Below are 16,804 nucleotides of genomic sequence, written 5' to 3'. Positions count from 1 at the left end.
AGAGGGGCAGACAGCAAATGATTGGCATGATCCTAGCCAAAAATAAACCGTGGGCTCAAAATGCCCAGGGAATTTGTCAGCATCATGCGATGGGGGACCTTTATTGGGAACAATCTTGATGCCCCTCAAACGACAGGATGTGATGTTCTGCCCTTCTCCAAAATGCGGTGGTGGTGATTCACTGTTCTGTTTTGCCTGGTTTAAAGCTCTTCTTCGCCGCCAAGACGAGCCTCAGGTGGAGGCTGAGTCGCAGGAGGAGACAGAGGAGGCGACAGAGCACCCAACTGAGGAGGAGGCCTCTCCAGGGAGCGCTGCTGTGGAGCCAGAGGACGCCCATGCAGGTGAGCAGACATAATCAATCAGATTTCATGCATCTGTCATTGTTTGGAAAACCCACAACTAATTCTTAAAAATTTGCATGCATTGTTTGTTTGGTTTGTTGGCATAACAGCACCCATATATTAATTGATATAATTGTTATCTTGACACTATTTCTCAGCATTCTGAAGACATGCAATATATATTCCTCCCTTGAAGCATTTGAAACCCAGTCTTTATCAGAGTTGCTGTGATTGAGAGCATGAAAAGTGATTATCTCTCAATTATGGACCCACCTCTATGTATGCACAAAGATCATGTTCAATTTGCCAAGCTACACCCCCCCATAACTCTGCACAAGTTAACCAAATGGGGTGTCGTCTTTTGCATCACTCGAAAGAATATTTATTTCTTCCACTCAGTGATCAACAACCAATATCGTCATGAAACCTTGAATTGGCACTTTCGCTGTTGGTACTGGGCATGTTCTTTGAACTTGATAACAGTGCATTGAAGAATCACGATGCTATTTGGTAAAATCGTGTTGTGCGTGACCTCAATGTGACATTTCTTTTCCTGTGGCCCTCACAGGGGAGAATGAGGATGTTCACGAGACACGACCCTCACCACAACCCGGCCCCTCTAGTGACACACAGCAAACCGCAGAGCAGCCAGTGTCAACGCACACTATTGATGATGTCCTTAGGAGTCTGGACAGTATGGACCGGCGCCTCTCTGCCACACGTAAGTGGATTAGTTTGGATTCCCGCCCTCCCACCTGTAAGAAATAAAAATCCTCATAGTCATGAGGTTCCTTTTTTTACTGTTCAGTGAACAGCATCCAGAGAAGAATGTCCACCAACGAGGGACGCATGATGCGTTTTGGCAGGCGTCTGGACAATGTGGAGAGGCGCCTCCGAGAAGTAGAGGAGACACGAGTGCCTGCCAGGCTTCCAGACCCTCTTCCTGAAATATAAAGTTTCTCTCATTTAATAAAAAAAACAGGTTTATGTGGTTTAACAGTAAAGTTTATTGTGTTCATTGTTGGTCAAAACAAGGTGCTGTGATGCATTTTTAATTTTAATTTCCAGTTAACTTTTCAGTAATAAGATAAATTTGTTTCCCACCACAAACACAAAACGATCAGCCACCAAATGATTGGAGCATGCAACACATATGACAGAAGGCCAAAGATAGCGTGCTGTTCTGACATGTCAATGAAACACTAGAGAGTCAGTCTAGCTCTGGCACGGCCAACACAGGCACGTTTGGCTACACCCAAACGCGGTGCAATGTTCTCTGTGGCAGTATCCTGCAAGGCCTTTGCCTTTGGAGATTTCGCCCTCTGTTGATTGACCAGAATTTCACCAAGAGTTTGCAGTGTCAGGACAGCAGACTGCATGACCTGAAGGTTATCATCCCACGCCCGCCTAAAGTATATGCTCTCCTGACGTGTTGCCTCAATAAAATCATTTTGAATTTTTTTTTCCTCATCATGCCACCTTACGCTTTCCTCCCTGTCAATGCGCCATTCAGCAATTTGGGCCTTATGCTCCTCCCCTGACTGACTGATCATCTTATCAGCGACTGCAAACAATCCCGCATTTCTCCGTCTTCTGCTCTTTATACGTTCAAGGCGTGACCCTGGGGAAGCCTCAGCCATGGATGTTGATGTGGAATCTGAAGGAGACACAAAGAAAACAGTCATTGTCAGCTCAGAACAGTGCATCACCATGGACCAAGGGTCTGGACCACTGTTGTTCGGTACATTGGTAGGGAAACAAGAACCATCGAGCACAAATTGATTCTAGAAGCAAACAGTGGCAAAATAATCTCATCTGTTAAAATCTCAGCACAGGAAGAAAAACCCACAGTGGGAGAATGTTGCACTTCAGTCATGACACTCATTCCCTGAACAAAACACTCATAACCCACCACACGCGTGCTCTGTTTTCCGATAAGGAGCAGAGTAAGCACCATGTGAATATGAAATGCTCCTTTGTTGCCTGTTTTCAGAAAATCACTTATTCCGTTATAAAAATTTGAAAAAGACAATACCGAGCATCATTCTATCCTTCTGTAAAATGAGGATTAATAAAACAACAGATTTATGAATGTGACTTTCGTCACTGAGATGTCACAAGCTTCCATGTGTCCAAACTCACCCTTTCCGCCACCTTGCTGCAATGAGCTTGAGTCGCCGTCACTCTGTGGTTCCTCCTGAGCATCAGGACACGGTTCCTCCGCCTCTGAAGAGAGTGCATAGCAACATGATTGAACATGAGCGATGTTAGAGAGACATGTGTAAACCTATGTTGCTCATGGATCATAATGGTCTGCAACATTTAACCATTGATGTTTTCCAGGGCTGACAATTAGCAACATGTGAATATTGCTTCAAATAAGACAACTGTCTGGGCACACTGATTAGAAAGTGTTTGGCTTGCTGGGAGATCCAGTGTTCCGTTTAATCAAACCACCCAACTGAACACATGGGTCTTGGGTGGCCATGGGGTGGTGATAATTATAAGGAAAATCAAAGAGTCCAGCAGCACCTTTAAGACAAAACAAAATTAAAGTGGCATAAGCTCTCGAGAATCCAGTTCTCCTCGTCAGAGGCATGTTGCAGAAACATGCATCTGACGAAGAGCACTGTGATTTTCGAAAGCTCATGCTACAGTTAAGTTGGTTTGTCTTAAAGGTGCTGCTGGACTCTTTTTGATTTTGCTACTACGGAGTAACACGGCTAACTCCTCTGGAATTATAAAGAAAGTTATATTGGAACCCCTTGTCCAGTTTCATCAAAGACTTCTTCCTGCATCTGAGTTGGTGACAGGTTCCAAATTTTGGTACTCACCACAGTCAGCAAGGCCATCCACTGTGACATCTAGGTCATTCTCTGGTGCCGCCTGTGCCAACCCCACACCGCCATCTGAGGAAAGTTGAAACAAGGGACAAATATCCTCAGTAGTGAGATCCTGCTGTGTCCCCCCCAATAAAAATGCTTTTTTCAGCCTTACTCACCTCTGGGGGAGGGGGTGGAACTTCTAACCTGCTCACGATCAATGGTTATCAGATCGTGCGAGAAAAGCTCCTCTGACCCGTCATAGCAGGGCACCGTGGGGAGAACATGCTGTGCCACAGACTCGACACAGAGGCTCCTTGCAACACGCCTCGGTTTGACGCTTGCATCCCCCCGCAGAATGCTGTTCAGCTCCCTGTAATATGGGCAGGTTATGGGAGCATTTCCTGAGATACCGTTATGTGCCACCACCTTCTTATATTCTAGCCTCATTGTTTTCGTCTTGGATCTGCATTCTGTCGCCGACCTCTTATGTCCCCGGGAGGCCATCTGAACGGCGATGCGCTCAAAGTAGTCTATATTTCTATGACTTTTCTTCAGTGCATCCTGTATTTTCTCCTCTCCCCAGAACGAGAGAAGGTCCAGGATTTCCCCCTCCCTCCATGCCACCCCTCTTGAAACCTGTGGCCGGAGCTCAGTCATTTGAACTGTTGATCACCAGAAGCTTCTGATTCTCGGCGTTTTCCCGCTTGATTGTAATTCTCTGATAGCAGAGCATGCGCGCTCCAGGCTCAAAGTCTGAGTTCCTGCATCGTGCATTGGATCACGGGAGATGATGGTGAAATTTACGCGGGAATTAACGGATCCGAAAGTGGTCGGGGCATGCGCTAGAAAGATGTTTTTATATCTTCCTTTAGAGCCTTTTTATGTGTTCGCTAGAACGGCTTGTTGGCATATTGATAATGACATTGGGAACGTCAGATTCCAGAATGCAATGACCAAAAAATATATCTTCTGATTAAGGTGGATGATCGCCTGTGATGGGGGAGGCGTCACCCACAGCGGACACCTGTTTCCACACTACATGAAACTGGTTCCGTGAGGGGCAGTCAACATCCTTGTCCATCCCATGCATCATTCTCCCCGGCTTTCATCTGGGGATCCACTCTTGCAACATGACGGGGCAGTCGAGCCGAAAGCTGACATGACAGCTTGCACCGAAAAATGTCACTAAGCGGTCCGTTCTAATTCCGGGCAGGTGCATGGAGGTTGACTGAGTCAAGGTGTCGGCATACCGATGAATTGCCCTTCTTTTTTTTCCCCTTTGAGTGCGTGGGCGGGGCCGCGGAGATGAGGGGTGCGTACTGATTGGGTGATGCTTTGGGGGGTGGGAGATTTAATGAGCTCATAGCGCGATGAAATCGCGGTGGTCTGCTGCGACGCCGTAGCGACACCATAACGATTTTTTTTAAAAAACGTGTGAACAGAGGAATGAGTAGCGCGGCGGCAGCGAAAAACTAGCGCTAAAACAAGGTAGTGTGGAATCGACCCTTATGTTATATTTCCAACAAAAAGAAGGTCAGATTTACATCTGGTAAATGAATTTACCTCACACAATGCTTGGTTCTATTACTGTTGTCCACTTACCATATACCTACACTTCATCCATTTCCATTTGCCCCTCATAGTTATAATTTGGTTGTTCCAATTGTGATTTTGTTTGTCAGTTCCCAGCCCTGTACCCTCTCTTATTTAAATGTAATATTAACTAAGTAAATATCAAGAAGGTATTAAAGGAGAAAGAAGTGAAAAGCAGAATAATCCAGAGGCCTTCAGGAACGAGAAAGTCTTTAATCTGTTCAGATAGAGGCTAACCATTTTCTAGGGCAGCAAGTTCTACAGCTAAGAAATAGCAACAGAGAAATCTACCATTCTAACTTCAGATCATGCAAGTTCCTGTGGGAAGACTTCACCAATTCACGTTATTAATCACCAGATTAATAAAAGAGTATTTTAATGCTAATTTTATTAATGATGGCAGTGAGTAAATTCAGAAGACTAACATTCTTTAGTTCTTCTTTAATATGGCACAATCAACACAAAATTCATTATATTATTCACTCATCTCTAGTTTTAAACAATGGGAACATTTGAGCAAAAGCTCTAATATTAGATAAGGATCTTATTTTCATATTGTATACATAATCCAAACACTTTTAAATCAATCCTACAACCCAAACACAAACAAATACAGCTTACCAACCACTTATTCGATGTTTAACAGATCTGTTTTTTGCATGTGCCAGCAGTTATCAAATACAAGAGTTTTTTTGAGTTTCAGATGGGCTGCCATATTTGACTGATAGTCTGGTTTGTTTTAATAGATTTGCAGTTCAGTCCTAAACAGTGTTACATACTCTGAACCTATTGACTTCAATGGACTTAGAAGTGTGTAATTCTACTGTAAAAGTTACATAGACCTGTCTTAAATGCATTAAGAAATGTACTACTAAGATACCATGATTTATTAATTTTACCTCAACTAACATTTTGGAAAGAGTTACTAAACCTTCACCTCATGGCCAAAATCCAAAGTTGTAAGAAAGAAAACATTCAAAACCCAACTAAATAATTTTAGGTCTTCCATTGAATTGATAGTTCTAGCTGGTCTTATTGTGGGGTCCTTTTGAGCTGCCCAGTTTCTGACAAAGTAGTGGACAAACTGGAAAATGGATCCAGAATAACATTTCTATGTTGCATCTAAGAAGCATAACATTCCTTATATTATATAAGTAAGTATACACATCCCCTGCAATAGTAACTGGGCATCAATTAATGCCAGTTACAGCTGTGGTTTGGAGTTGCCTTGTAATGTGAAATACAACTCTTGAACCAACCAGTTTATCACATGCAAGCTCACAGCTGCCATAGGACGACAATTATTTTCAGTCCCTCCTGACCTAAGTCTGATTTCTACTGATGATTGGAACTTGAAAGGTTCTATAAACCATTATCAGTTGCCTGAGGCATCCAGTTCCCACACAGTTTCTTTGGGTAATTTAGCTTTTTTAAAATCCAAAGAAAGTGGAGTACTTCACCATTTTTTAAAAGATAATTCCCTCTCTGCTTGTGCAATTTCCCATAGCAGTAAGAACAATAGAAAATCTTTGATGAAGCACAGGGATTATACCCCTTCTGCAATACCTGCTAAGGAAAAAATTGAATTTTCCAAACAGTGTCACATTGAGTAAGCCACCTTCAGATTACTCTGAAATTCAGTTAATGCATTTCAAATCTGTAGATCACTCTTAAATATTTGGTAACTCTATGGATTATTTATTTATTTATTTATAGTCCACCTTTCTCATTGAGACCCAAGGCAGATTACATAGTGTAAGTAAACACAAGATAATCAAACCTAACCTTCCTTGTTTAACCACAATTGATTTATGAATTTTAAAATAATTCATTCAGGTGTTCTACCTTGTAAATAAAAATTCATTCTGATTTCTATTTTAACCCTGGATGGCGTGAAGGTATTGGTTGAGGGGAATTAAAACATACACACAAACCTCATACACTCTAGTCATGACTCATGAGAAATGGGCCAAGTTTAAAATAAATGATGGCAGCGTACTAGGAAACGTTAAAGTTCCCTTTCCCCAGTAGCCCTGGGCAGTAGCTGGGTGAGAGGAAGTGAATCTTTTCAAACTTCTACAATCCTTATCTTATGTGTAGTTTATTGAATGTCCCAGGTGTTGATCATGTTTGTGTAATCTGCCTTGAGTCTCAGTGAGAAAGGCAGGCTATGAATGATGCAAATAAATAAATAAATAAAATATACTGTCTTTGTGATGGTCCTGGCTTCTGTAATCAATCACATAAAATTTGCTGTAAATGTTAAACAAAAACATCTGCTTCATAAAAAGGTTATCATGTGTTGTTCAACATAATCTGTTGTAGTTTTACTGGTGCGAAAGTCAGGAAGAAGCATATTATTTACAATAGAACAAGTGTTAACATAAGAAATGTGACTTTCCAGATATTTCCAAAAATAACGGGAATGCAGGGGCAATGGGCCCTAAGGGTGAATTGGAAGGCAAGAGAGAAGTTTAATCTTCCCATATCCACTGTATCTCAGTTGATGTTTGTAAGGTGAAACGCTTTTCAAGTCATCATGATCCATCATGTAAACCTTGTCACTCCTGGCAAAGTCTGTCGAGTTGCCCCCTGCCCTTAAAGTCCATATCATATACAACTACTTTATATGATTATTTCAGATGCAGGCTAATAAAGAGCCCTGTTTAGCTGAAGACACTTTAAGTAATATAATTGTTGTGTTCTATATTTAATATGCCCCCTGAACATGGCCTGACCAGATACAGTAAAAATATTCTCCAAGGCTTATACTGCATTGGAATTGGATGGTCTAGCTGTTTTGCTGCTACAAACTAACACGGCAAACTCCTTTGAAGCCTCACACAAGCCAACTGATCCCCACACCAAAAGGAGATGTTTACATTTACTAGCAAAGGAATGTTTTGGTTGCATCCTCCCTCTCCCCCCTAATTGAATCTTCTCTCTCCTCCCCTCCTCTCCCCTCCTATTCTATATTTGACCAGTTTCTGTACCATGCATCTGACGAAGAGAACTTGATTCTCGAAAGCATATGCTACAATAAAATTGGTTAGTCTTAAAGGTGCTACTGGACTCTTTTTGATTTTGATTTAAGGAGCTTCAAGCTGCTGCACTACAAACAGGGATAAACTTGGAAAGAAAAACCATCAATCTTGTAGTAAACAATAAGCTTTTATTACCTAGGATTAGAAAGAGTGTATGGAATCCAAAGAACCTCACAACTGATCTGAGCTAATTTTTGGATATTTTGCCAAAAATTAGCTCAGATCATAACTCTATGTTGTGGAGATTTGGAATGAGAAGGAAAAAACTGAGATGGAGATTAAATGAAGATCTCCTGCTTAGCCAAGTAAATTTGGATGTTCTCAAAAAAGAGACTAAATGCTTTATTCAATGCAATGTGGATCAAGGTGTCATAAAGTATGGGATACCTATAAGGCTGTTATTCGAGGAGTACTGATAGATTTAAATGCCAGAGATAAGAAGAATAAAGAATTGAAATTGAAGGAAATTCAAGAAAAGATAATGCAAAAATAGCAACAAATAAAGAAAAGACCAGGTAAAAAGAAATTGCAACATGAGATTAAAATGTTACAGGAACAAATAAAAGTGATGGAAAACAACGAGGTGGAATGGGAACTGAAAAGACTGAAACAAAATTCTTTTGAAGGAGCCAACAAACCTGAGAAATATCTAGCATGGCAGATGAAGAAAAAGAGAGAGAGGAAAATAATAAGCAAAATTATAGAAGATAGAAAAATTTGATCAAAATGCAATTGGGAGAGCATTTTATAAATATTATGCGAAATTATATCAGAAAAAACCTATTGACAAAAGGTTAATGGAGGATTTTTTTCTTAAAATGAAATTGCCAGAGGTGCCTAAGAAATTGAAAGACAAGTTGAATGCTAAAATTACAGTAACAGAAATTATGGAGGCGATACAAGCAACGAAAGTGGGAACGGCGCCAGGACCAGATGGAACTACGGCTACATTTTACAAAGTATTGGTGGATGAACTGGTACAATTGATGCAAAAAGTAATGAACACAATATTAGAAGGACAGGAAATACCGGAAACATGGAATGAAGCTAACATCTCACTGATACTGAAAGAAGCACAGGATTTAACTAATGTTAAAAATTATAGACCGATATCTCTGACTAATAATGACTATAAGATTTTTGCAAAAATATTGGCTGAAAGACTTAAAACATGGTTGATGGAGTTTATAGCAGAGAAACAAGCAGGCTTTTTGCTGGATAGACAAATAAAAGACAATTTAAGAGTAGTATTGAATGCTATAGAGTACTATGATAAGAATCCAGGGAAAAAAGTCAGTTTTTTCTTTGTGGATGCAGAAAAAGCTTTTGACAATTTAAATTGGGACTTTATGTTTGCCACAATGGTAAAGATGCAAATAGGCAAGATGTTTATTCAAGCAGTGAAGGCAATATATAAAGATCAATCTGCAGCTATCATTGTAAACTCTGATATAACAAAAAAGTTGGAAATAAGTAAAGGAACAAGACAAGGATGTCCACTCTCCCCATTGTTGTTTGTGATGGTATTGGAAATTTTACTGAGGCAGATACGTGAAGATGATATGATAAGAGACTTGAAAATTAAAGGATTTTCATATAAAGTGAGAGCTTTTGCTGATGACATCATGGTGATAGTGGAAGATCCAATCCAAAATATGCCAAGACTGATGGAGAAAATAAAAGAATTTGGGGATCTAGCAAGATTCTACGTAAATAAGAACAAATCAAAAATAATTTGTAAAAATATGTCTAAGCAAGAACAAGATTTAATGGAGATAACAAATTGTGAGGTAGTCTATAAAATAAAATATTTAGGTATTGAGTTGACTGCGAAAAATATTGATCTTTTTAAAAACAACTACAACAAATTATGGCAGCAAATAGATATGGACATGTTGAAATGGAATAAAATGAATTTATTATGGTTGGGTCGCATTGCTGTAATTAAGATGAATGTACTTCCGAGGATAATGTTTTTAATGCAAACAATACCAATTGTGAAAGATAATAAGCAATTTGAAAAATGGCAAAGGAAGATTATGAACTTTGTATGGGCAGGGAAGAAGCCTAGAGTTAAGATGAAGGTACTATATGATGCCAAGGAGAGAGGCGGACTACAATTACCGAATCTGCAATTGTATCACGAAGCTATATGTTTGGTCCGGTTGAAAGAGTGGATGTTATTGAAAAACCATAAACTATTGACGTTGGAAGGATACAACAAACTTTTTGGATGGCATGCATATCTGTGGTATGAGAAGATAAAAGCTGATGCTATGTTTTTACATCATTTTGTGAGATGGAGTTTATTTGCGGTTTGGAAAAAATATAAGAGATATTTAGATGAAGAGACTCCAATGTGGATTATACCAGCAGAAGTTGTAAACCCAAAGGTGGAATATGATGGAGAGGAGTGGAGGACATATAAAGAAATTTTAAGAGTAGATTGTGATAAATATATACTTAAAACGAATGAAGAACTGCCGTTTCAGTATGGATGGTTTCAATATAGACAAATAAAAGACTTATATGATACAGATCGTAGAAAGGTAGGATTTAGGGCTAGGAACTCGGAATTAGAAGAATGTTTACTTCAAGAGGGGGAAAAGATGATATCTAAAGTATATAAAATTTTGTTTTACAGAAATGGTTTACAGAAGATGAGATAGTTAAAGTACAGATGGTGAAATGGGCAATAAATTGTAATAAAGATATACCAATGGAAGCTTGGGAAAGACTGTGGAAAAACACTATAAAAATTTCAACATGTACCACTATAAGAGAAAATGTGTATAAAATGATGTATAGATGGTATTTAACGCCAAAAAAGTTAGCAAATGGTAATAGTCAAATGTCAGATAAGTGTTGGAAGTGTAAGAAACATGAAGGCTCTTTTTATCATATGTGGTGGACTTGTGAAAAAGGTAAACAATTCTGGGGGGAAATTGTAGAGGTTATGTCAGATATCTTACAGAAAAATGTGATTAAGAACCCAGAATTGTTGTTATTAAGTATGAACCTAGAAGAATTTGATAGAATGGATAGAACAATGGTATTCTATATGATTACTGCGGCTAGGATGTCCTATGCACAGTTGTGGAAGACTCAAAAGATACCATCAGTGGAAGATTGGATTTTGAAATTACTAAATATGGCAGAAATGGACAAGCTAACAAGGAAGTTGAAAGAACAAGATACCGTGGAATATGCTATGAGTTGGGAGAAACTTAAGAATTATGTGGGGAAAAAGTGGGACATGAAAGGCAAAATGTGGTCTTTGGATAGTTGTTAAGAGGGGAAAAGAGATCTTTACTTTATATTGGTTAGAGGTGAAAATATGGATAGTGTATAAGTAAGAATGATATAGTATATTTTATATTATAATCGTGAAAGTAACATTAGAGACTTACTATAAACACGGTAGATATAGATATGTTATACTATATATTATAATTAATTAGAAATTAATATTATAGGAGATAGTGATGTAATGTAGATGAAGGGAATGGAAAACAGTTGGAAGTCAACTGAAAAGGGGGGGAATGGGTGGGAGTGATATAATGTGATGGATATGGATATTGAATATTATGATTTGTGTATACTGACCCATCCAATAAAAAAAAAAGAACCTCACAACTAGTTTCACACAACTAAGGAAACTTTGGGTTCATGATGCTTCAAAAACAGTGCCTCATCCAATGTGTGGCAAACCTCTTTTGAAACTGAGAATTTCAAAAGCCTATTATATGGTGTTGGGGTTTCCCATTCTAAAGAAAAAGGTTTTTAAAAAATTAATATGGGAGTAAGCACAAAAGATATATATCTACGATGTAACTGACTAGCAATTTTTTTGAATATTCAAACTTTATAACAACAGTGAGCTTTAATATCATGTCATCATTCAAGAATGCAGTCTAGTGCACTTTCCTGAAAGTAAGCCCAATTAAATGTAGTGGGATTTACTTCATAGTATACATTTAGTATTAGTCTGCAAATACCATTGTAACAGTATAAGAAGTTATTCTGCTCATATTTATTTAAATATACACTCTATACTATTAAAATATGTCCTTAAATTGTTAAAGTTTAATAAGAAAAATCCATAGGTTTTTTTTGTTTTCAAATCTTATGTTGAGCATCATGGACTTCAAAATATAGAAGATTTATATAATTTTGAAGATTTTCAGCTCTTTCACATTTTTCTTCCTTGGTTCCATGTGCATTTTCAAACATTGATCAATTATTCTTTATTGTGGATAAGATGCGAGGAATCTAAGGCAAGTGTGTCAGAAATTGCTTTGAAGGAAGCAGTTACCCATCTACCACATTGCAGGAACAATAAGCTTGGTTAGACTATAAGATCAAGCCAAATACCTCAATATTGTCGACAATAGAAAAGGGCATCAACTGCAAGACGAACTGGGCCAGTTCATGCTTCGCAAACCAGCAGTTTGTGGAAGCCCGTTTTCCACGAACTTCTATGAACTGGTCTGCCTGTTTGTTTGGTTCATGTAAAAACCCAATACCTCTTTCCATGCTGCTGCAAAGTGGCACGGAAAGGGGCATTTAAACCCCCTATCAGCTGTTTTCAGGCAGATCCCCAAAAAGCAGCTGATCCAAGCTGGTGGGAGGTGAAATGTCCCTTTCCCTGCCACTGCGAAACAGCACAGAAAGGAGCATTTAAACCCCTGGATCAGCTGCTTGTTGGGGATCTCCCCAACAAGCAGTTGATCCAAGCAGGTAAGGGGAATGCCCCTTTCCCTGCTGCTGCTAAGCAGCACAGAAAAGGGCAGTTCAACCCCTGATCAGCTGTTTGTCGGGGATCTCCCTGATAAGCAACTGATCCAAGTTGGTGGGGGGTGAAATGCCCCTTTCCCTGCTGCTGCGAAGCAGCACAGAAAAGGGCATTTAAACCCCAATCAGCTGCTTGTCTGGGATCTCCTTGCCAAGCAGCTGATACAAAACGGAGGGGTGAAATGCCCCTTTCTGTGCCGCTTTGCAGCAGCACAGAAAGGGTATTTAAACTCCATAAACCACGAACTGGTTTGTGAACTGGGGCAAGTTCATGAAAGTTCGTGGTTCATGAAACAGGACGAACCATGCACCATGCAGTTCGTTTTTTTCCTCTAGTCTACAACATTCCAGTATCAAATGCTAAGAGTGTTGCTTGTTTAGTCATCCAGTCCAGCACATAAATATTTTAAAACATTAAGTGGTATTTCATTCATTTTGAAAAGAAAATATTTCACAAGATGATTCCCCACCCACCCAATTTTCCATCTTTACGTTTTGGGCCTCAGGAGCGGGCGGGGGGGGGGGATGAAAAGCACTGGAAAATTGTATAAATTCCATGGGTGCAGGGTAGGAGTAAAAAAACAATTTATAATGTCATTGTTATAGGTTCTGGCCCCATCACATACAACTAAATTTTAGCTGTTCTTTGGTGTTACATGACCTTCATTTAACTGACAAATATCTACCTCCTTCATGATCTGACCTCTATGCCAGTAGAAAGTAAAACAATTGGTACTGTTCTGAACTGGCAATTTTGGGTAAGTATGTACACCAGCTTCATTAAGCTTCCAGTTTGCCACATTCTTGGTAAACCAGCAGCACAAGTCTAAAGTCACTTTGGAACATATAGGACAAAGAATGCTGGAGAACCTCATGACAACATTTCTTGGAAGTTGTGAAGTGAGTAGTTTACACTTATATTCACAATTATTCATCTATGGTGGGGAGTAGTATATTCCAAAACAATGATGTGGCTAACAGGGGTGTGTGATTTGGTATACCCAAGCAAAATATACACCCAAATTCCATTTTATTTGGAAATATTCAGCATACTTGAATATATTTGGATATATTCAGATATACTAAATACCAGATTTCTGAATATATGCAAATTATTTGGGTTTATCCGGGAATCACCATGCTAGCTATATTAAAGCTGGCTGGTTGGCTTCAGGTTTGTTTCCCCTGTTTTTTCCCCCAGGGCAGGCAGCAAGGGAGGGGGGTGAGTGAGTGACCACTGAGATATGGCACTGGAGGAGCTCATCTGGCCAATCACAGGAATTCTTCTATAGGAGAGCTTTTTTCAAACCCTTGCAAGAATGCAAAAGCAGACCTGGCTCAAAGCTGTCTTCATTTTAGAGTGAGATTTCTTGAGACTGTGCTATTGAGTGCTTTTAGCCTCTGGCTGTCCTAGGGGTCTGTCTTTGAATTACCACTGGCTTTGGGGTTCTGTCTTCTGCATTTCTGCCATGTCCTGTCCACCCTGGACTCACTGCCACCCCAGGGCTTCCCAGCTGGCTCTCCAGCTGGAGAGAGCTTGGCCTGCTAAAGGAAGCTGGGGCCTCTTCACTTGCATGGCTGGAAGAACTCCCAACTGCGTCGTCCTCAGCTCAGTGCTATTGGCCTCCATCTGTGTCGGCAACCAAGAAAAGGCTGTTTTTGCTTGCCCCTGAACCATCGCTGTCAACCTGGCTTTCTCTACTGTAGTCGCTGGCCCCAGCACTTTGGGTGAGTGCCCTGTGGGGAAGAGGAACCAATCTGGAGTCGGGGCGTCCACAGCAGGGAGGTCCATTGAAGATTGTTTTTTGCTTACTGACCTGTTTGTTACTGACCTGTTTAACTGCTTTTGTGGTGTTTGCTTTCTGTGGCTGGTGAGTGTGTAATACTTGTTGCTGCTGTCATGCCAAGGGAAATTGTTTTTTTGCTTTTTAGTGATTGGTTGTAGTTTAATATTTAAACAACTGTGCGTTACATACTTTGAGTTGCTGTCGTTCTGCACTGCTGCTTTTTTATTGCCTCCATAGTGGAATTTTGGGGTGCTCTTGTTGAGTTGTTCATGTTGCTAGGTTTTAATATTTTAACATAGGTGAGGCATAGTCTTTTTTTAAAAGCACAAGTTAATTTTCAGCTTAGTGGACAGGGTTTCCCCCTAAAAAGGCTTGTATTGGCATTAAGGAGAGCGCATATGTTGTTGTGGTGAAATTGATAAATAGGCCCATAGTTTAAAAAAAAAACCAACTAGGCTACTCACCTTGCTCTTGGTCTTTTGGCTTCAGAAAAGTAGTGTTGGAAGCCCTCGACTGGTCTACGAGTTTCAAGGAAAAATTACTTGATTCTTGAAGAGGAATTAAATTTCTTGTTAATGTAGTTAGAATAATAACATTAACTTAAAAGGGCTTTTAACAAGAGTACATATTTGCATCTCTTGGTTAGAACCATAGTTATTAGCCAGCTTTTAGTAGTCAGAGGAGGAGCAACAGTAGTTGTCCTTTGGGGTGGACTTGGGGGACGTGAGCTCACTCCAGAAACCCAGAGTATGCAAGAGGAAATAGAGGAAAGGATTGCCACTAGTGACTCTTCCCACGTTGCCTCTGAGGCCAGCAGCAGGCTTTTCAGGGCGAGGCAGGGGGAGAGCACGGAGATGGCATAAGAGGGAAAGATGGAGGAAGTGCCACCCAGGGTGATGCCATCATAACCTCTTTTCCCTCCGCCATCTCTTTCTGCCACCTCCCCACCAACATAGTGTGTCTGCCTCGAGCACCTCATAGGAGGCAACTCCTGGGACGCCTGCAGCTGCAAAGTCCACAAATGTCCTTTCTATGCCTCCATTATCTGAGATTACTTCTAGAAGATGGAGGATCCCCGCTATGCACACTGCCAGCTGTGTAGGGCCACATCAGTCAGAGGAAAGACCTGATTCATCTCTTGACTACAGACTCAGGAACCACTTGAAGAAGCATCACCAGGTGGTGCTTCTTTGGGAGGAGAGGGCAAGAGGAGGGTCATCCCATGTTCACCTCTGGTGTCCCCTCTCTAAGATCTCCTGTACAGAAGGAACTCCAAGTATGTCTAACAGAGATGTCTGGTGGAGGTACCAATAGTGTGCCAAGAGGGGTGATCCGGCAGGCAAGGAAGAGGGTCACTTGCCTCATTGGTGAGATGGCCACTCTAGAGGGATGTCCCTTTTCTGAAGTCAAGGATGCCAGCTTCTGCAGGCTGCTCCAAGAAATCTGTTCTTGGTATATGCCCCCTATTTTTACCATGCTTAGCAGGACTGTCATGCTGTCCATTTATAGGGCTGTCAAGGACTATGTGAAGTCACGGTGCTAAGTGGGAGCAGTTTACACTTCACATCAGTCAACCGGACCTGCCTTCAGTTGCAGCAAGCATACCTCTTGCTGATGGCACACTGGTGCCAACTCGATGACCTTCCAGGTGGGGGGGTGAGAAAACCAACTTCAGGCAGTTCAGATGGGGGGGCAGTGCTGGCCCAGCTACCACCAGGCTTTGCTTCACAGTGAAGTTCTTGACGAGGTGCACATGGTGGATATCTCTGCCACTATCGAGAGGCTATTTGTGGGGTGGGTAGGCAGGGATGTTACCATGGGATATATAGTGACTGATGGTGAAACAAACATACAGGCAGTGGACTGCAAGTGAACCCTAAGTACACTTACTGAGTGGCCCACAAACCTCAGCTATGGTGAAGGATGCAGTGGGTGTGGGTCTGAATCCTGAGGATTCCAGACTGGTTGCTGAGACTTGTGAATTTCAGTGTCTCATTATGTGATGTTGGTGTGTCAAATGTCATTTTTTTGCACAGCGTGAAGGCTACCCATTAGCTGCATCAGAAGGAAGTCCTGGCAGGTGTGCTGAAACATCATCTGATCAGTGCCATAAGCACACGCTGGAACTCCACCTCCACCATGTTCGAACCTTTGGTGGAGCAGAAGGCTGTCCTCACAATGTGGTTCTCAGAGAGTGACACAAAGAAGGGGGAGAGCACTTCAGCCAGGAGGACTGGCTGACCCTCTCCCATATGGTGAAGGTCCTTAAGCCCTTTAAGAAATTCATACTCATGGTGTTGTCTAACATAGCAGCCCTGGGTCTGGTTATTCCTTTGATCCAAATGCTTCAGAGGAAAATGGCTACCTTTCTAGACCCAGGCTCAAAACGTGCTTGTGTGAAGGCTGCAAGAGGGCACTGA

General features: G+C 40.9%; 1 protein-coding gene across 1 annotated transcript; it reads right to left on the bottom strand.

The window, feature by feature from the left end:
* Window positions 1–1,485: 1,485 nt before the first annotated feature.
* On the bottom strand, window positions 1,486–3,823 carry LOC129333945 (myb/SANT-like DNA-binding domain-containing protein 7). The gene is made up of 4 exons (XM_054985877.1): window positions 3,343–3,823; window positions 3,176–3,250; window positions 2,484–2,567; window positions 1,486–1,998 (listed from the first exon to the last, which is right to left on the bottom strand). The coding sequence occupies exons 1-4, from the start codon at window positions 3,821–3,823 to the stop codon at window positions 1,544–1,546; spliced, it is 1,095 nt and encodes a 364-aa protein (XP_054841852.1). The 3' UTR covers window positions 1,486–1,543.
* Window positions 3,824–16,804: the final 12,981 nt, after the last annotated feature.

This window comes from Eublepharis macularius, chromosome 7 (genome assembly GCF_028583425.1).
Source record: "Eublepharis macularius isolate TG4126 chromosome 7, MPM_Emac_v1.0, whole genome shotgun sequence".
NCBI classification, from domain to species: domain Eukaryota; kingdom Metazoa; phylum Chordata; class Lepidosauria; order Squamata; family Eublepharidae; genus Eublepharis; species Eublepharis macularius.
Note: the sequence above shows the minus strand (reverse complement) of the source record. Positions and strands in the feature narration are given on the sequence as shown.

Bases quoted from the DNA above. Each gene is read 5' to 3' on its own strand.
- LOC129333945 (XM_054985877.1), bottom strand. From the start codon at position 3,823: ATGACTGAGCTCCGGCCACAGGTTTCAAGAGGGGTGGCATGGAGGGAG. The intron at 2,568-3,175 runs GTGAGTACCAAA...CACTCTCTTCAG, and splicing joins GGATGGCCTTGCTGACTGTG to AGGCGGAGGAACCGTGTCCT. The intron at 1,999-2,483 runs GTGAGTTTGGAC...TGTCTCCTTCAG, and splicing joins GCAGCAAGGTGGCGGAAAGG to ATTCCACATCAACATCCATG.